This window comes from Notolepis coatsorum (genome assembly GCF_963971535.1).
Source record: "Notolepis coatsorum genome assembly, chromosome: 4".
NCBI classification, from domain to species: domain Eukaryota; kingdom Metazoa; phylum Chordata; class Actinopteri; order Aulopiformes; family Paralepididae; genus Notolepis; species Notolepis coatsorum.
The window spans coordinates 85,217,700-85,239,797 of NC_140168.1; the positions used below are offsets into that span (position 1 = coordinate 85,217,700).

A 22,098-nucleotide genomic window follows, 5' to 3' on the forward strand; every position below is an offset into this window, starting at 1 on the left:
AGATAACCGCTGTGCAACGTGGTTATTTCTAGGAAATGTACTTTGTTTTGCATGTTGATTATTATTATTATGTATCCATTACCATTTCAGAAATCTGTTGAATACAGTTATTTTATGTATTCTCTTTTATCTACATGAAGGTATCGATAACATCATCTTCAAATTTCATAATCCCTTGCAATATGGAAAAACACAGAGCTTTGCTTTTAAAAGTTATTCTGTAGCTGCCTACTATTGTTGCCTTTATCTACCTTGATATGGACAATTGCTTTAATATGAAGGGTGCTACATACTGTTGAATGAAGTCGGGTTCAGACAGAGAGAGACTGTTGAATGAAGTCAGGTTCAGATAGAGAGAGACTATCCACCCATATTTTCTCTCCCTTTTCCTGAATTTCCTGAATAATTTTCCATTCTCTTACATTGTTCATAAGTCCCTAAAAACATATATATAGGTCCAGAAGGTCCAGATTAACACTGAAAGTCTGCATTTATTATTTTGTATAACTTATATATTGTTTATATATATATAAGATATATATCTTCACGTCATCTGTTTTACGTGCCAGTATTTATCATTCGCCTTTTGTATATGTCCCATTCTTAACGCCGTGGGCGCCAGTGCACGCCCCTCTAGACATGTTTCAGAACATGCCCAGACAAGCCCAGAGAGAGCGCATTGATCTGTGTGGGTGAACAGGCTCAGTCCACAGGTAACACAGAGTGAGAGAGAAGTAACGTTGGCGCAGTTGTTGTAAACAGGACGGCAAGGCAACGTATCGTAATAGAGAGCCGAACGGCTAATTAGATACAACCATAATATTGTCGAGCCATTATTGGCACAATATAGTGACTTGTGTAAGCGAAGTAACGTGGAGAGACTTATAGTTGAACCCAGCGACGTTCTGGACATAACTACTCATTGAAGACTTCCTGCGGGTTAGCTTTAAGTACAAACGGAGCTAACTAGCTATCATCCATGCCAACGGGCTTTGGACTAATAGCTATTAATCCTGCCATCGGGCGCTAGGAATACAAGGACCGGTCCGTACGAGACCCTCTTTCCCAGCGACGACAGGGTATCCCACCAGTCTGCAGTTTCTCTGGAGTCGGAGCTCCAGAGAGAAGTACTGTCTCCATCTACCATCTTGCTTTTCCCTGTACTGCTTCGCTTCGTCTCCGTCTCACTCCATTCAGAGCTCCAACGGTCGGGTACCCGTAGTATAGGAACTATCGTTACCGCGGACATTGTGGCATTGATATTAAAGTGATAACAGGAGATCTGTGTTCATATTCTATGTATGCTTTCTATCCCTATTAAAGTGATTGTTTAACTCGGTTTCACTGTCCCCTCGCAGTTAATGGAGTGTCTGCCATTTTGTGTAACTATATTGTCTGGCTAACTAATATCTTTAGTAGTGGTCTAATCTAAACATTTAAATACAGTCAGGGTTGTGTAGCCCCTTAGCTACAATATATATATATATATATATATATAGGCCTATATATATATATATTTTTTTTTTTACAGCATGAGAAATAGGAGGTGTGGCGTGACTTCATGTGAAGAGGGTCATTTGCATTGAGTCCGGCAGCTCTGGAAATGCACTTACCGTCTTCTCCGGAGTTAGACAAGAAGATACTGTAGATCCCACTTTCCTCTCTGCGCGTTCAGTAGAAAGCTATCCGGCTACAAGCTAGCCTAGTTTATCACAAAGGAATGGAAGCGGCTAGTCTATTGTTGGCCAACTAACACCTCTCCTAGAGTTTTAAGGTAGGCTAGCTGCTACGCATCAGTTTCCATGACCTATTACGTATCAATTTGTATTACATATCACTCGTATCAGCCTCAGTTCGAGAGGTGGGGTTTGAAAGGTCAGGGGAGTGCCATGGTTTCTCCATAGAGCCCTGTTGTACTTTTTGTCAGGGGGAGTGCCATGTTTCTCCATAGAGCCCTGTTGTACTTTTTTAGCACAGCAGCTCACGCAGGTAGTCATGTTATTCAGCGGGTATTGCTGCTTGGCTCTGATGTTTATAAACAAGAAACCCATCTATTAAATTACAGCCCGGTGACTCACTCCACCACCACCACAAGGAATCAATTCGAAAATCCTGCCCCACTATTACAGATCTAAATCTGTAGAAAACACTTTAATCTCCTTTCATCCCTCTGCTCCTTCCATAAACAGTACAATTACCCTGCATGGAATAATATGCAGTGGATTTGTATTCAGTCGGTCTCCCACCCCCCTCATCTTTTCCTACCTGCGCTGCCCCCCCCCTCCCTCTGTCTCCTAGGTAACGTGTGTCAGACTGCTCTTCCGTCATTGGTCCGCTCCGCGGCGGGAAGGCCCGGCCAGCCCAACCCGGACCTGAAGCCCCTCCTCCCCTTCGGAATGCTACGCGGCTTCGGCGAAGTGAGTACGGTGTCAGTCATCGCCCGTCGCCATAGTAACTGTGCTTCCCTAGTTACTGTATCCCCCCCCCCCCCCCCCTAGGGCGGGAATTCACAAAACATAGTTTGTTTATCCTTTTTACAGCTGTGATTTCCTCCGCTGGGAGCCGGGGATCCGTTTGTTTGATGATATAATGCGTGTGGTTTGATATGTCTGCCTGGAGTTATATTAATTTGCGTAGATACACGACTCCGCCGCCCACTTCTTTCCAAACACACCGCCCGTGATACACCATTTACCTCACAATAAGCGTTTCTCATTAGGACTATGTCTGCGCCCTCCTGTATAGTGTTTGGCAGGATCATAGTGCGTTGGTGGCATCTAAACTCACTAGCTCCCCTCAGCCCTGAGAACATCCCTGAGAACAGTGCAGAGGCGTCAGGCTGGAAGGTGATGACTGCCGTCTTGAGGTGCGATGCTTGTCTTACCGACCGGTTGCTTAAGTTGAGAGGTAATTTAAAGGAGGACCATATGAAATGCTGCGAGCTCCATGTGTTCTTTTGTAGCTCAATATGGTCCTGTATACCGTAGGGCTGAGCCCAAACGTTCGAAAGTTCAGACCTTCATTCGTTACGTTAACATTCGAATAAATTTTTTTTTTATTATAATTTTTTTGTATATATATTATTTTTATGTGTCTATTCATTCTGTTTAAACCAATGGTGTTTTTCTTCGCAGTTGCAGATAAAGATTAGGCTACACTAATATTATAGTATTAAAAACTGATGAGTTATAAGAAAGTTGATTTAATAAAAAAAAATACTCATTTAATCAGATTAATCACTTTATTCAAAATGAGGATTTAGTTTGAGGATATTTATATATATATAAAAAAAGAAAATTTAGATTTTTGAATTTTTTATTAAAAACGAAGGTTCGAATGTCCATTAGAAAAACCCTGATGAAGTTCGAATCCCAAAAACAGGCTTCGGGGCAGCCCTAGTTATCGCAGTGTGGTCCGCTAAAGCTCAATATGTTCCTTTTATAGATCAACATGTTCCTTTATACCTCAATGTATATTATGTATGTATATAATTTATTTTGTGATCACATTTTTATTTTCCATTTTTTCATTTTTACATGCAACAAAACACAACACAATACAGTAACAACAATAACACACAATACATCACAGGACAGTACTATCACTATCACAAGACATTTCTTCCCCCACTCCCACCCCAGGACCCCTCAGGACCAACATCCCGACCCTGCTTCGCCGCTAGATCATGGCTTTAACTTTCTCAGCCGCTGAGACCCATAGTTCAATGCTGGGTTGTCCAACCCCAATCACACGTGCAGTAGAGATCTCCATATAAATGATATCCAATAGTGTCTGAGACCAATTCATCATTGTGACTTTCTCTGGTTGTTTCCACCTCCTGGCTATCAGTTTCTTGGCTGCTGTAATGCCCACCAGAATGATTATTTTCTGCTGTATGGAGGCCGGTGGTAGTGCTATATCATTTAGGAGTAGTGTTGCTGCTGCCAATGGGATTGTCAAGTTACATATGTTTGAAAGTTTAGTTGTTATAGATTTCCAAAAACAAGCTACCGCAGGGCATTCCCAAAACATGTGCATATAAGTGCCAGAAGACACACATATATATGTATATTATATGTCTTCTTTTCTCTTCTTTCTCTTTCTCTTCTAGTCTGTTCTAATTTCTCTTCTCTTCTCTTCTCCTCACTTCTCTTCTATTCTCTTCGTTCTCTTCTCATCTCCCCTCTCCTCTTCTCTTCCATTATCTCTCCTCTCCTGTCCTCTCTTCCCTTTTCTTCTCTTTTATTTTCTTCTCTTCTCTTCTCTTCTCTCTTCTCTTCTTTCCTCTTATCTTCTCTTCTACTCTCATCTCTTCTCTTCTACTCTCATCTCTTCTCTTCTACTCTCATCTCTTCTATTCTACTCTCTTCTCTTTTTTCTTCTTCAATTCTTTATTTAGAGAATAGTTGAGAATATTTAACCAACTATAAAGACCTAGTCTTGCCGTTACAAAGAGCATTAGAAGTAAAATGGTAAATGGCTGCTTTTCTATATAGCGCTTTTATCCAAAGCGCTTTACAATTTGTTACTCACATTTTACCCATTCACTCACACACTGACGGCGGAGGCAACCATGCAAGGTGCCAACCTGCTCATCGGGAGCAATTAGGGGTTAAGTGTCTTGCTCAAGGACACATCGACACACTGCCCAGGAGGAGCGGGAACCGAACCGGGAACCTCTGGATTTCCAGACGACTGCTCTACCTCCTGAGCCACTGTTGCCCCTGCCCTTCTGATTCTACTTTTTTCCCAAGTAATATGCATCCTATAACATTTTTCAATAATCATTTATTTATTTAAGTGAAATTTACAAATAATAATACTAATATTAATAATAAAAATAATAATACTAAAACTAAACAAATAAACTTTATTTGTATAGCACCTTTCATACAGGAATTGCAGCCCACAGTTCTCCACATCAGTAGAAATAAACATAAAATGAGCATAAACTAGACAAAATTAAAGCAATGTGGAGAATAAGAAAAATGGCAAACGCAATGCAGGTAATAACAAGTACGTTTTCCATTATGTATATTTCATTACTTTAACTATATCTGTCCATTCCTCTATTTTGGCGGAGTCAGCCAGTGCCTAGTGATGTTTTTTTTCATTTCTTTTTAAGGCCGATATCAGAATACCAAATAAATATTCATTGAGTGCTCTGGATGAAAGTCAACTTTCCCTGAAAATAAGTGCAAAACTGGAAAGGTATATTCGTAGTAAATATGCCTTCCAATCATGAAGCCCGTATACAATCTGGATTTAATACCTCTGTTTCACAAATAGGCTCCTAAATCTTTTTTACGCACCAAAGTTTGGAAATCCTTTTTTGAATTGTTATTGAATAAAATGTTGTTTTTAAATCTAAGGTCCAATTTATTAGGCTTAAAATTGGCGTCATCGGCACGCCATCTAATTATTCTTAGTTTATCTTGTCATTAATATTCCTCTCATAATTCCAGACTTTTTTTTTTTTTTTTTTTTACTTTGACCAGTCACCTGGTTCTTTTAGCGTTTATCGCTTTTTCTTCGCATTCATACTTGGTCAAGTTCGACCGACAGAAGCAGGCTGAAAGGGTTCAGATGGGGGGGAAAGACACTCTGGGAAAGGCACGGCTGCCGTCCGGGATTTGAACGCGCTCAGCCCCAGATCCGCGCGAGCGCGGTTGTCCACGGCGCTGAAATAGCACTCGCGGTACGTGGTGAGCTACTGGAGCTCCCCAATTCCAGACTTTTAAAAGAACACAGCAACATTTGGGTACATTTTTGGGATGCTCGATATTGGCTTTTTTACCGATACCGATATACCGATATTGTCCAACTCTTAATTTCCGATACTGATATCAACCGATATCAGCCGATACCGATATATGCAGGGTTTCCCCCCCCCCCCCAAAAAATGGAATAATTTCAGGTAATTAACATTACATATCTCTTGTTGTGGAATTAACACAACATTAATTATGCATACCTTTGACAATAAATAAAATCTGAATTTGTTCTTACTTGCTTGCCTGGGTAAATAAAGGTTATAAAAATGTAAAAAAAAAAAAAAATTCAACCGATACCGATATTTTCCGATATCACATTTTAATGCCTATATCGGCCGATAATATCGGTAGGCCGATAATATCGGACATCCCTAGTAAATTAGCTTACCATCTTCTCCAGAGAGAGACAATAAGATAGATACCAGTTTCCCAGCAATCTGGCTGCATCTTAGCCTAGCTTAGCACAATGAATGGAAGCGGACATGACCGGTTAGCCTAGGCATTGTCCAACTAACACCTCTCCCGAAGGCTAACCGGTCATGTCCGCTTCCATTCATTGTGCTAAGCTAGGCTAACATGCAGCCAGATATCTTTCTACTGAACGCATAGAGAGGAAACTGGTATCTATCTTATTTTCTCTCTCTGGAGAAGTTAATTTCCCAAAATGTTGGCGTGTTCCTTTAAGTTGAAATTGTATAAAACATTTCTAAAGTCATCTACAGGTAAACTAGTGACCACTGCTGTCCCTGTTGTCTGCTGTCAACACCACCATTCCTCCCAGGTTTCCATTCATTTTGAGAACCTAGTCTAAATATTATACTTCTGAAGTATAATCAAACTACTGCTGTGCAGATTTCAATAAAACTGACCATTTTCAGACACTGATGAGATTAACTACTTAGGTATCGACATTTGGTATCAAATAACACTGTGTCACTAGATCCTAAATGACAACAATAATATTTCTGGGTCGATTAATCAAGCTTAAATTTCAATTATAATTCTGGATTACCACGATCATAAAAACAAGATAATCACGATATAATTGTGCCGCATGTCGCATTATGTTTAATAATCATTAGGGATGCTCGATATTGGCTTTTTTACCGATACCGATATTCCGATATTGTCCAACTCTTAATTTCCGATACCAATATCAACCGATATCAACCGATACCGATATATGCAGGGTTCCCCCCCCCCCAAAAACTGAATAATTTCAGGTAACTAATAATTTCACTGGATATATATATAACAAATATTGTTATTGTTTTTTTCTTTTTTTAAACCGATACCGATATTTTCCGATATCACATTTTACTGCCGATATCGGCCGATAATATCGGTCGGCCGATAATATCGGACATCCCTAATAATCATGATTTCATTCTAATCATCAAATAATTGTGATTATGATTTGACATAAGCGAGCACAGCATTTTCTAATACTTGATAGTATTGAAGAAATTCGACCGATACCATAAAAGTATCAAATTCCGATACCTAGCCTTACACAGGTAGAGAACAGCCACGTTCTGATATTATTCATGGCATCTATGAAGGCTGTGCTGCTGGCCAGGCTGAGAAGGTCAGGAGGTCAGGCTGTGCTGCTGGCCAGGCTGAGAAGGTCAGGAGGTCAGGCTGTGCTGCTGGCCAGGCTGAGAAGGTCAGGAGGTCAGGCTGTGCTGCTGGCCAGGCTGAGAAGGTCAGGAAAGCTCTTAGAGCACTTGCAGGGGCACTGGTTGAGTGTCATTTTGACTATGCTTGCTTGTCATGGTATGACAGTGCCCCGAGCAACTTGAGAAATAGACTTCAAACTGCCCAGAACAAGCTAGTTAGGATAGTCCTGCAGCTCCCCACTCGTACTCACTCAGGGCGCTTTCACATATAGTTTTGGTGGACTCGTGCGGTTCTGGTGGTGAAGTTGCAACATTGTTGCATTCGTCATTTGGTTCGTCTGCATTCACATTGCAATTTGTCAAGCGCACCAAACATTCTGAACAATGTCACACGGTCAAAAAGGGCGCTCGTCTATTGGACACAATGGAGAGTGGAAATCCCTCCCCTTCAGGAAGTTAAATCCACGAAAACACAAACAGCCGCAAGAAGCGTGATAGTAGAAGAGTGTGGCATTGATCCATCGTTCGATTATAACCCATTACCGCCATCCTCTCACTAAACAACTTGTACACCTCGTTGTTTTTGTGAGTGCCCACAAGCAGCTGTTTTATTTGGTCTGTCCACGAGACATGTTTACAGTGTGCTTGTTTTGCAGTGAATGTTGCGCGCCGCGGTAATAATAATAATTATTATTATTATTATTAACACCACCCCAAAAAAGCGGACTATCTAATTCTGGTCCGACAGTCCAGACCAAACAGCTCTGGTGTGAAAGCCCCACTTCAACAGCCTGGGGTGGGTCAGGGTGGAAAAGAGAGTATCCATGATAAAGCTATGCCTAGTATATAGAATTTATAAAGGGGAGGTGCCAAGCTACCATCAAAATTACTTTCAATATGTAAAAAAACAACCATGGCCATGAAACCAGAGGTAGAGACACAAACATAGTTCCGGTTAGATTTTGATTTGATTTTTTTTATTTGAAATCTTTATTTCGAACATGCAAACAAACTGTTACGACCCCTGTGAGTCTAAGGGTAAAGGGCTGTAACATAACAGTTGGTTGACAGAAAAGATGGACCACGTTTGTAAACAACAATGATATTTATTAATAGATGCAAAGGAAGCACATGTAGCTCAGGGGTGAGCCCAGGCCAAAACAACAAACAAACACCACTATACTCCAAATAAACCCAAATCTAATCTATGGTAAAAGAGATTACATTACCTAAACTACTCTTACCTAACCACAACAGGAGAAAACAATATCCAAAGGAAATGGCAGCTCACCCCATCTGTGCTTCCTGAGAAAGAGAGAAAAACACATTAATGATACAGAAAACAAAGGCAGAATATATACAAAAACAAACTATAACTAACAATGCTCTCTCTGTGGCCATACACACACAAGGAAATTACCACTAAGCACCAAAGGCCAATAAACGAAATGCAATATTGTCAAAGTTACAGGTTACCAAATCACACTAGGCCTAGCCTCATGCCAGAGAGAGAGCAAGACTGAAGTGAGAAGCCATGTTTTAACAGGTGTGGGGTGATCCATGATTGGGTGGTGTTGATTGAGTGTTGGAGTCTGGAAAACCATCCACCAATCGGTGCTGTGTTGCTATAATGGAAGGATTGGCCTGGCAGGGACCAATGGTGAAGGGAACAATGACTGGAGGGAGGAAACAAAATGGAGAACACACACACATGGAGACACACACTGGGGAATATATACATTGGGATGTAACACCCCCATACATAAGACAAAAACATGTTTGACACTTAACACCAACTAAACATGTTTTTTTTTATAACAACGAGATAACATCTCTGAGATAACATGTACTTCAAAACAAAGAGCTATAAAAAACTAGCAGTTGGTACAACAACCACTCGGGTCAACAATGACAGAACGAGTTGACGGCAAGAGAGACTGAGTCGACAGCAACATAAAACGAGTCCACAGCAACATAGACCGAGTAGACAGCAAAATAGAACAAGTCGACAGCAATATACAGTAGAACGAGTCGACAGCAACATACAACGAGTCGACAGCAACAGACAACGAGTCGACAGCACCAGACAACGAGTCGACAGCAACAGACAACAAGTCGACAGCCTTGATTATTACAGGAGCTGTAATTCTGCGAAGAGGGATAGCCTCAGGGAAACGGGTGGCGGTACACATTATTGTCAATAAAACTGATTGCCGGCTTTGGTCTTTGGCAACGGACCAACACAATCAACTATGACATGTTCAAATGGTTCACCGACCGCTGGTATAGGACAGAGGGGAGCAGGTGGAATTACCTGGTTTGGCTTTCCGGTGATCTGACAAGTACTACAGGTACGACAGTACTGTGCTACATCGGACTTCAAACCGGGCCAAAAGAAATGTTGAAGTATTCTGTTGTATGTTTTAGTGACTCCCAAGTGTCCAGACCAAGGGTGGTCATGGGCCAAGAACAGTACATGCTGACGATAAACTGCAGGGACAACAATCTGATAAACAGTGCTCCAGTCTGGTACCTGATCTGGTAGCCCTATCTCCGATTGTGCATGCTCTGCCAGTCTAGTACCATGGGACCTCCATGTACGCATCAAAACTCCTTCATCCACAAAATAAGAATGCAACTCTCTTTTTTTTTAATATTTTTTTTTTTTGCACAAATCTCTCCAACATTCCAAACATCTCTTTCCACATCATCATATTCAATTTCCAGGATTTGCCTTTTTCTTTTTTGTAAGAACATACAAAACATGTAAAGGACTCATACAAATACATTAATAACTGACATGGAAAATAAAAAAAGACTTACGAAAAAAGAAACATACTATACTATACATTATGCGTATACATTCCTGATATATATACCTTGCATGTAGACCGAACTACCTTCGAGCAGGTATGTGCTGCATCCTCTATCGGGATGCCACCCTTCTCCATATTGCATGTGAGAGAAAGCGCCCCAGACATATGCAGTTGTGCATGATAACATGCATGCACGCATGTCTCCGACACATGTATGTGGGTACGTGTATCACGTATCTCTCCTCTGTTCTGTTTCAAGAGAAGAGAAACATTTTGCAAGAGAAGGGTCAGCCTTCTGGGCAGTAATTAGCATTTCACGAGTAACGGGTAACTTCAATGCGTCGGAACTAGTTACAGTTGTCTGTGGGGGTACCTTACTATGAGTCGGTGGTTTGTCAGCGGTATCAGAAGTTGGAGCCAGCAACTCCTCCCTGACAAAGGCTGAAGCAAAAACAGAGTCAGACAAATTAATTATCACTTTTTTTCAATTGAGCCCGAGTGACAACACTTGCAGAAAAAACTTCAGGGAAGTTCTGTGACAAGTCATCAGGCAGAGAATCTGTGTCTGGGTGATCCAACACTTCCAGCACAGCGTTCACCTGTCCTCCAGCTAAATCATTTCCCATGATAAAGGAAATGCCTTTAACTGGCAAGGAAGGTCTCACCCCTATTTTAAAGAACCCAGTGACCAAATCAGATTGTACATGAATACAGTGTAACGGGGCTGGCACGAAACCCATCTCAATACCTTGAACTAGGACACTAGAACCACAGGAAGATTTCTCAGACAGAGGTAGTACATCAGAGAGGATAAAGGATTGTGAGGCTCCAGTATCTCGTAAGATCTGAACTGTACACTGATCTTTTGGATCCCCTGTCAAGGAAACTAAACCCTTGGAAGTAAATGGCCTGAAACAAGGATCGAGAACATCCTGATCATTGTGCATCTGTTGATCGGAATCAGGTGCCATTTTAATCAGACCAACCCCTTTGGGTTGTCTAAAGTTCTGAGAGGACGGTTGCTGCTTACGTTTCAATGTTAAACAGTCAGAAATAACATGACCAGGCTTATGACAGTAGTAACATGTCCGCTCCTCTTTTGAGCGTGGAGGTGACATTTTTGGTCGGGGGTGTGTGAATTCTGAATGGTTGGGGACAGAATGTTTCTGAGAGAAATCATGGGGGAGAAACGAGTCACGCCTATCTACAAACACAGTTTTATGGGTTAGCGCAAACTCATCAGCTAATACAGCAGCTTGCTGCAGAGTGGACACTTTCTGCTCACTCAGGTAAATTACAATACGCTCTGGCAAACGATTCTTAAACTCTTCTAATAGAATGAGTTCTCTGAGAGAGTTAAGATCTGAGGCCTTGCTTGCTGCACACCATTTATCAAAGAGAGTTCCCTTCTCTCTAGCAAACTCTACAAAGGTCTGGTTGACAGCTCTCTTGTGACTGCGAAACCTCTGCCTATAAGCTTCGGGCACAAGCTCATATGCACGAAGGATGGCAGCCTTCACAGTATCATACAGTAAACTATCTTCTAGGGAAAGTGTTGAACAAACCTCTTGGGCTTTACCAGTCAATTTGCATTGAAGCAACAAAGGCCAGACCTCTCTTGGCCAGCGCAATGAAGCAGCAATACGCTCAAACACATTAAAATAAGTATCAACTTCTGTCTCTCGGAACGGAGGCACCAAAGCAATGCGTTTACTTATATCAAAAGTGTGTGATGAATAAGCTGTGGAGGAGGACATACCCGGGCCTTGTGGAGGAGTCGGTGTAGCAGAGTTGGATCCACTCCTTTGGTCTCCCAGCTCCAACTCCCGCAGTCTGAGCTCTTTTTCCACCTCAAGCTCCAACCTACGGATGTTAACAGCCCTTTCATTTTCCGCCTCAAGCTCCATTTTACGAAGCCGATACTCCGCCTCACGTGCTTGTGCCTTCTCCTGAGCCTCCATCTGGAGACGGGCTATTCTAACCTTGACCTGGGCCCCTTCTCGAGACCCAGATGACACAGGAGAGGCCAAGTGAAAATGTGGCAATGTGACTCTCACACCTGCCTTTTCAGCACCATGGGCTTGCTCCTCAGAAGGCTGTGCTTCCGTAGGTTCACCAGGAGGACTTGCATGTTCATCAGAGACCACAGGTAAAACAAGCGTCCCCTGCTCCAACAGCTTATCTACCACAAGACACCTGATATCCTGCTTAAGATGCTTCTGTTGAACCGAGAGTTTAAAATGTGTGGCAACCTCCACTAAGTCTGCCTTGCGGCAGCTATCCAGCGCTTCCCAAGTAGGATTGCTCAAGAATTTCCCCAGATCAAAAGTACTAACTGCCATTATTATTTTTTTACACAAATGCCATTTTTACACACAAATTAATTAATAACTATACAAGTGTAAACAAACACAGTTCACCAAATCCATCAACCAACAATTGAACACGGGTTACAAAATCCAGGCAGAGCCCCCATTTATGTTACGACCCCTGTGAGTCTAAGGGTAAAGGGCTGTAACATAACAGTTGGTTGACAGAAAAGATGGACCACGTTTGTAAACAACAATGATATTTATTAATAGATGCAAAGGAAGCACATGCAGCTCAGGGGTGAGCCCAGGCCAAAACAACAAACAAACACCACTATACTCCAAATAAACCCAAATCTAATATATGGTAAAAGAGATTACATTACCTAAACTACTCTTACCTAACCACAACAGGAGAAAACAATATCCAAAGGAAATGGCAGCTCACCCCATCTGTGCTTCCTGAGAAAGAGAGAAAAACACATTAATGATACAGAAAACAAAGGCAGAATATATACAAAAACAAACTATAACTAACAATGCTCTCTCTGTGGCCATACACACACAAGGAAATTACCACTAAGCACCAAAGGCCAATAAACGAAATGCAATATTGTCAAAGTTACAGGTTACCAAATCACACTAGGCCTAGCCTCATGCCAGAGAGAGAGAAAGACTGAAGTGAGAAGCCATGTTTTAACAGGTGTGGGGTGATCCATGATTGGGTGGTGTTGATTGAGTGTTGGAGTCTGGAAAACCATCCACCAATCGGTGCTGTGTTGCTATAATGGAAGGATTGGCCTGGCAGGGACCAATGGTGAAGGGAACAATGACTGGAGGGAGGAAACAAAATGGAGAACACACACACATGGAGACACACACTGGGGAATATATACATTGGGATGTAACACAAACAATAAAAAAAGCAAAACACAACTCAATCTACATGTTCGAAAAGGAGTAGGAAGAAGTAGACACTTATTTAATCCTACCCCTTTTCCACTACTCAAATGAGTGTACTATTTTAAAACATAAAAAAAAGAAAAAGAAAAATATATATATATATGCAAAACAAAAAAACAAAAACTATATATGTAAAACATGAAAGAAATAAAATAAAAATGTAAACACCCGTGAATATCAAGTCCCTTCCTCATCCCTGTACCTTGTGAACATAATTTCCTTATACATCAGTTTGAATTGTCTCATGTTTGGACATTGCTTTAGCACCACATTTAGACTGTTCCACAGTTTCACTCCACATATCGAGATGCAGTGTCTTCTCATGGTAGTGCGTACATTTAGAACTTTTAAATTGTGTTCTCCCCTCAGATTATAACCCCCCTCCCTATCAAAGAACAATTCTTGAATGTTTCTTGGAAGTGCCTGACCTTTTGCTTTATACATTAATTGTGCCGTTTTAAATTCCACAAGATCATTTAACTTCAATGTCTTTGACTCCAAAAACAATATGTTAGTGTGATCACGATAACCTGCAATGTGAACTATCCTTATGGCCCTTTTTTGGAGTATAAAAAGTGGTTGTAGTGTAGACTTATAATTGTTTCCCCAGACTTCAGCACAGTAATTTAAATATGGTAAAACTAGTGAACAGTAGAGAATGTAGAGTGATTTTCTATCCAGAATGTGCTTTACTTTACTCATGACTGAAATGCTTCGTGAGAGTTTAGATTGGACATGTTTTATGTGAGGTTTCCAACAGACTTTATGGTCTATTATTACACCTAGGAATTTATTTTCATAAACTCTTTCAATAATCACATCATTTATTTTAACTTGTACCTGAGTATCCCATCTACAGTTTCCAAACAACATAATTTTAGTTTTGCTCAAGTTCAATGATAATTTGTTTCTATCAAACAATTCCTTCAATTTCTTCATTTCAGATGTGATGACCTCTAAAAGCTGCTGGACATTCTCACCAGAAAAAAAAAAATTCAAACTCATTACGTACGGCCAGCAGACCTTTCTTTACTCAGCTGCAGTTCTGTGGAACAGCCTGCCCAGCAGCATTAAACAGGCCCCCGGGTTAACTGGCTTCAAAAAGCATGTACGATCATGGCTATCGGCATAGGAAAGAGAGGGTAGCATATTTATTTATTATTATTTTATCTTCAACTAGGCCTGCCGCGATAAGCAATAAATCGATTAATTGCCGCGATAATTAAAATGAATGCAATGATTTTGACGGGCGCGATTAATTGCTATTTGCGCGTTTGTTTTAATGAGGCGGAACCAGTGCCCCTTGCAGTCTCTCTCCGTGTGGGTTGGCCGCTGGCGTTACTACAGAGCACAGCACGGGAGCTCCGTGGGGCAGTAGCAACGCCACATATAGCTTAATACATTTCTCAATAGTGTTGCTCCTTTTAACCAAGTAGCGTTATTTGTAGTGTAACGTTAGAATAACACAGAATAACGTTAATACAATTACATGCATCATTGTTTACAATGAACGGGTGGGGCTAGTCAAAGCACTGGAGACGGGGACAAGTTAAACATGAATTAATTTATTATAACGGGTCGTTTTCGAGTCGTGCTGCAGTGCCTACGCACCACAGCTATTCTATTATATACGGCTTTGACGCTTCCTCCTCATCGTTGATTGCCTGTAGTAGCTGCATCTAACGTTAGTAGCTAACGTTAAAACTAAAAAACACAACCGGACGAGACAAGTTGTCGGCTAGGATAATCACAACAATACTTCCGGTCCGGTCGGTGGGCTTCAAAATAAAAGTCTTAAACCGGAAAAGACGGAGCGGTGGGCTTCAAAATAAAAGTTTTGGGAAATAAATTTCTCAAAAAAATTCTCTAACCGGTCGCAATAATATCGCTTATCGCGATATTTTCGGGGGCAATTAATCGCCCAGCAAAATGTGTTATCGTGGCAGGCCTATCTTCAACTGTATATGCATATTGTATCTTAATGTTTTATGATGTTGTTTTATGTTCATGTATGTCCTGTTTTTTAATACCAGGGACCATGATGGAAATAAGTGCTTGCATTTTATCATGTTTTTAATCCCTTGGATGATGTCTCTAATCCACAATAAAATCAATCAATAAATCAGTTGAGAAGGTCAGGAGGTCAGGCTGAGAAGGTCAGGAGGTCAGGCTGAGAAGGTCAGGAGGTCAGGCTGAGAAGGTCAGGCTGTGACACTGTGTGTTGTTGCTGTCTGACCCCGAGGTCCCTAGAGGTCACACTAACGTGTAGAGAGGTGGGTATTCTGGACGAGCTCTTCAACCCCACCACCCGAAACAGTCACTTGAAGAAGTCAGAGGGAGCTCCTTAGTGTCTTCCTCCTGTTCTCTCCTCAAGTGTTGTACAGACCGGAACTCAGAGCCACCTGCGATCTCTGCTGGAGCCTGTGTGTGCGTGTGTTTGTGTGTGTGTTTGTGTATGTATATGCTGTGTGTGTGCATCTGTTTTTGTAACTGCACATTTCTGCTGAGGAGTTTGTTTGCTGCACACATGCACAGGTTGTCATGGTTACTAGAGAGAGAGAGAGAGAGAGAGAGAGAGAGAGAGAGAGAGAGAGAGAGAGAGAGAGAGAAAGCGTGAGTGAGTGTGTGTGTGTGTGTGTGTGTGTGCATGTGTGTGTATGTGTGTGTGTGTGAGAGCGTGTGCGCGTGCGTGTGTGTGTGCATGTGTGTGCGTGTGTGTGTGTTCCGCGAGCCAGGCGACTGCGCATCTAATCGTGGATTGACTGGGGGGGGGGGTTGGCTCACTTTCTGACACTGTTGTGGACTATTTATTTTGGGACCGTGACAAAAAGGTGCTATTCTGTCCGAGCTCGTAAAAGTTTAAATCAATCCCAAACGCTCAACCGCAGCCGATCTTTCATCATATAAGTGCTCCAATTAAAACGCTGACTTCATGCTCACGCCTTCACCGTGACGCCAGTACACAGTGTGCCGTGAAACCAGAATCGGCATCGTTGTTATTATTAAGGCATTTTGACTGAGCTCCAGGTTCAAGTCCGTCTGTCTCACTCTCATGATGAACGAGGGGGGGGGGGGTGTACTTCGGTCGAAAATAGTCCCTACGCGAAACTGTCCACGATGAGGTCTGTGGATTATCCACACTCCTACGCAGAGCTGTCTCTACACCTGTACATCACAGCTCTGCTACACAGCTCTGCTAAAACAGCTCTGTCTCTACGCCTGTACATCACAGCTCTGCTACACAGCTCTGCTAAACAGCTCTGCTAAACAGCTCTGTCTCTACGCCTGTACATCACAGCTCTGCTACACAGCTCTGCTAAACAGCTCTGTCTCTACGCCTGTACATCACAGCTCTGCTACACAGCTCTGCTAAACAGCTCTGTCTCTACGCCTGTACATCACAGCTCTGCTACACAGCTCTGCTAAACAGCTCTGTCTCTACGCCTGTACATCACAACTCTGCTACACAGCTCTGCTAAACAGCTCTGTCTCTACGCCTGTACATCACAGCTCTGCTTCACAGATCTGCTAAACAGCTCTGTCTTTACGCCTGTACATCACAGCTCTGCTACACAGATCTGCTAAACAGCTCTGTCTCTACGCCTGTACATCACAGCTCTGCTAAACAGCTCTATCTCTACGCCTGTACATCACAGCTCGGCTGAACAGCTCTGCCTCAAGTTGGTGAACATTTGTACCAAACCGGATAACTTCCGTGACCAAAACAGTTTGAGAGAAACTATAACTTTAAATTGGGTGCATCATGCATACAGAATGGCTGCGTCCATCGCTGGTTCCATGGATACAGTGAATAAACAAGGCTGCACAGGCGCCGTGAAATGTAATTGTTTTTTTCAACACATTCTGGCTTCTTATTTATGAAAGAGACAAGAAATATAAGGGGGGAACAATAATATAATATTATTCATTCAATATGTTAAGGGAAGATAATATGAGTATAGGTAGCACTGGTTAGTTTGGGGAGAGATGTTTGGCAGTGGGAACGTCGGCCAATTAGAGAGAATGTGGATCATCTTGAGGAACAAGGTTATGATTGCTGGAAATAGACATTGCTTTTGAGTTTGTTTGTTTTTTAATACATTTTTTGGAGCTTTGAGCGTCACAAACCGAGTGCCATTCAGTTGTACTGGAGCGACAGCAGCAGACATCTCCATGGGAGATATCTCCAAAAGCAGGGGTGTAAAGTACTTGAGTAATTGTACTTCGTTACAATACTTAAGTACTGTTTTGGGGGATTTGTACTTTACTCAAGTATTATTACGTTTGTATACTTGTACTTTTACTCAATTACATTTCAGAGAAAAAAAACATACTTTTTACTCCTTACATTTAAAATGCAGACCTACAAAGTACAAATCTCGCAGGTCCAACCATTTTAATTAGTATATTTGTTTCTCTGGCCGAACTGACGTTATTAATCCTGCAGGCCGCACTTTATTTAAAGACAGCCAATCAAATCCCCAACAATGGAAAATGTTTCCTTGTGCAAGACTAGAAAGCGGGGATCTTAAACGCCTGCTATCAGAAGAATAGACAGTCAGAAAAAAAGTTTTAACTTTTTAGTACTTAAGTACATTTAAAAGTAGAAACTTTTTTACTTGTTTTTAGTCAGATACTCTGACTTTTACTTGAGTACTATTTTGAGACGTGTACCCATACTTTCACTTAAGTATAGTTTCTGGGTACTTTTTACACCCCTGTCCAAAACTAGTAATCACACCAAAACTATCTGGATGGATAGATAGCACTCCGAGTAAGGGTGGAAAATATGTTTTTTGGGTGAACTGCCCCTTTAAAGGCACTTTGACTGAGCTCCAGGTTAAAGTCAGTCTGTCTCGCTGTACTTGGCCAAATACTATAGGAACACATTACTAATATTGGGTTACGCCCCTCTTTTCCACAATCCACGTCTCCAGGTTCCAAAATATGTCTTTAGCATGTCTCACTATCTACATCTCTCCCCCTCACCATGGAAGTGGATTTCATTTCAAAGGGGACGTGCGCCTGCCTGAAGTTGGCAGTGCTGTCGAGGGGCCGTTATGGCTCCATGTAGTGTGTAGTATTTATAGGTATGTTAAGATTTTCTTTTGGCAATGGGATTGGGTTTCTTCGTCGAGCACTTATTCTTATGATTAGGGCACAAGTATCTTGCGTTTTAATATAATACAAATGAAATAGTTATGTAAATGTCACGCTGTCTCATTATGGAGTTTTCAGACTCCTTGTATTATATGGAACTAGTGGCGGCACGGTGGTGTAGTGGTTAACACTGTCTCCTCACAGCACGGTGGTGTAGTGGTTAACGCTGTCGCCTCACAGCACGGTGGTGTAGTGGTTAACACTGTCTCCTCACAGCACGGTGGTCTAGTGGTTAACACTGACTCCTCACAGCACGGTGGTGTGGTGGTTAACACTGTCTCCTCACAGCACGGTGGTGTGGTGGTTAACACTGTCTCCTCACAGCACGGTGGTGTAGTGGTTAACACTGTCTCCTCACAGCACGGTGGTGTAGTGGTGTAGTGGTTAACACTGTCTCCTCACAGCACGGTGGTGTAGTGGTGTAGTGGTTAACACTGTCTCCTCACAGCACGTGGTGTAGTGGTTAACACTGTCTCCTCACAGCACGGTGGTGTAGTGGTGTAGTGGTTAACACTGTTTCCTCACAGCACAGTGGTGTAGAGGTTAACACTGTGTCCTCACAGCACGGTGGTGTAGTGGTGTAGTGGTTAACACTGTCTCCTCACAGCACGGTGGTGTAGTGGTTAACACTGTCTCCTCACAGCACGGTGGTGTGGTGGTGTAGTGGTTAACACTGTCTCCTCACAGCACGGTGGTGTAGTGGTTAACACTGACTCCTCACAGCACAGTGGTGTAGTGGTTAACACTGTTTCCTCACAGCACAGTGGTGTAGTGGTTAACACTGTCTCCTCACAGTACGGTGGTGTAGTGGTGTAGTGGTTAACACTGTCTCCTCACAGCACGGTGGTGTAGAGGTTAACACTGTCTCCTCACAGCACGGTGGTGTAGTGGTGTAGTGGTTAACACTGTCTCCTCACAGCACGGTGGCATAGTGGTTAATATAACAACAGACCATGCGTTAATACCAACACACCATGTGTTAATACAAACACACCATGTGTTAATAACAACACACCATGTGCTAATAACAACACACCATGTGCTAATACCAACACACCGTGTGTAACTGAGGGGTACAATTCCCTGACTGTATTACTAGATATGATACTTACTACCACTACCTTTGTACTTAATATTCGGCCACCCAGTACACGGCATAAATATATTATGATGAACACTGTCACGTAGATGAAACGGATCCAACACAAATGTACGAATTAGAAATAGGTCTTTATTTCTACACAGCGATGGTGTGTAGAGCAAGCACTTAATCAAATCAATCACATTTATGAATGGAATTAGTATGCACTTTTATGGCAAGAGTATTCGTCGGTATATCAATAGAGAATGTCCAATCTCTGAAGGCGCAGGTGGTACATATACGACCTGGAATAGTTTAAGGAATAACAGCAATGATACTTTAATGATTATATACTGGATACACTAGAGGGGGTTAATCCGGTCGCTTGTAAGCCGACAGGAGTAGGAAAGGGGGGGGGGTAGAATCCGACTGCCTCATCCGGCCAAGGGTATCCCAGGTGAACCCACTGTAGTGCCGTTCAATGCGCCGGCGATCCTTGGACCACAGATGAAAGCAGGTGGACTCTTTGTGGGCCGGCGCCATCCGGTCCACGGAGGAGAGACGTGAAGCGACCTCGTCTTGCAGAGCGTCTCCTCACCTTGCGTCCTCTCCAGGGGGGGGGGGGTTCCAACACACGGCAGTGTCGGGGGTCTTTATCCATGGAATAATCAATGTGTACAAAGCATAATCCGTGCCTGGGAAGGCGGGCTGTCGTCGGTAGAATAATCCGGTATACAGGTCCACTCGCTCGTCGGCTCTGGGGCTCCTCGGGTGCAGCTTCACGTGGGGTCAACCACCCTGGGTAAGCAGCCAGTTCTCTGCCCGAAACGATGGGGTACTGACTACGGTAGTATTCTCACCGCACGAAGCACTATATATTAACAGACTATTATTAGCTTAATAGACTACGTCCAACTCGACGATATAGTGCCAAATATGACTATTCAAATATTAATATACACGATGTCTCAATACCGATGGTAGGCGAACTTGGCCTTACTCCCACACGTGGCGTCGCGGGGAGGCTTTACGTCTGTGACTCTATTGGAGGGTAAGAAACTGGACTGAAAAGAAAGTCCTACTTTAGTAGCGCAGTATATATACGCACTATGAACAAATAGTCCCATTAGTGGTGCGGTAGCCAGATTCCTACGCGGAACTAGGACTTGTTCGTACATGTGGAGCGGTACGTTTGAACTGGGTCTGAGGGGTATGGCAGCCTGGCACCAAGGTCTCGACCAATAGTAGAATGGAGACTATTATGGGATGTTCAGTAGGCTAGAATGGATATTCAATGCATATTGTACAAGGAATATACAAGGGATATCAGGGAATATTAGAGAATATACAAATACAATTAAATATATATATATAAATAAATATATATATTCGGTTTAATCTGGCCCTTCACAACAGCCACCCCCTGATTGGTCCCAGACCTAATCAGTTAAACAGAGACAGATTAATCGCGTTGTCTATTTACACATAAGGGTTTGCTGTAGGGGTCAGTCAACTTCACAAAGTCATAGGGTTGTAGGGTCATGGTCATCATCGATTGTGTCTGGGAGTCGAGGCAGTTCTATGAGCCTTGCCACGGGACGGGTGTAAGTGCGACCCTGGACGAGCACTTCAGCTGCTCGGACCTTGCCGTCGGCACCGGTGATCACTTTGCTTACGCGGCCGGCCGGCCACATAGCTCTGGGCAGTGATTGATCAATAATCATGACGACTGTTCCTTCTGTCAAATTGTCTCTCTCCTTTACCCACTTCTGGCGGGTCTGTAGAGACGGTAGGTAGTGCAGTAGGAAACTGTTCCAAAACTTGTCGGCTAATACTTGGCTGTACCTCCACATTCGTCGGCCGTTCGCTTCTTCAGGCCGGTACATTGTCTGTGGTAATGCAGGATCTAGCCGCCCCATCAGGAGTGTGTTGGGGGTAACTGGGTCGATATCCGCCACATCACTGGAGACATATCCGAGGGGCTTCGAGTTAAGTACTCCCTCAATCTCCGTGAGGACTGTCATTAGGACTTCTTCCGCCACAGTCTGGGCCCCAAGTACTGCGTACAGGGCTGTCTTTATGGAGCGCACTTCTCGTTCCCAAGTGCCACCGAAGTGGGGTGCGTTTGGGGGGTTGAATTGGAAATCAACCTGTGCTGGAGCGAGGTGGGTCTTAAGTTCTGGGCCCATAGCTTGGAAGCTCTCTCTCAGCTCTCTTTCGCCGCCTTTGAAGTTTGTCCCATGATCGGACAATAGGGTAGACGGTCTTCCTTTCCGTGATGTGAATCTACGGAAGGCCATAAGGAATGAGTCTGTGCTCATGGTCGGGAGAAGCTCGATGTGTATCGCTCTGGTGGTCATGCATTTGAATACAATA

At 42.8% G+C, this 22,098-nt stretch overlaps 1 protein-coding gene across 1 annotated transcript in view; it reads left to right on the forward strand.

Annotated features, from left to right (window-relative positions):
* Positions 1 to 639: 639 nt before the first annotated feature.
* The window catches only part of LOC311226591 (zinc finger protein 385D-like), a gene marked incomplete at its 5' end in the record, with an annotated part of 139,405 nt that continues 117,946 nt past the window's right edge, over positions 640 to 22,098 (forward strand). Inside the window, 2 exons of the mRNA XM_084312011.1 lie at positions 640 to 688; positions 2,299 to 2,417. Of these exons, the coding sequence (XP_084168137.1) occupies positions 640 to 688; positions 2,299 to 2,417 (168 nt within the window). The remainder of the gene's footprint in view (positions 689 to 2,298; positions 2,418 to 22,098) is intronic.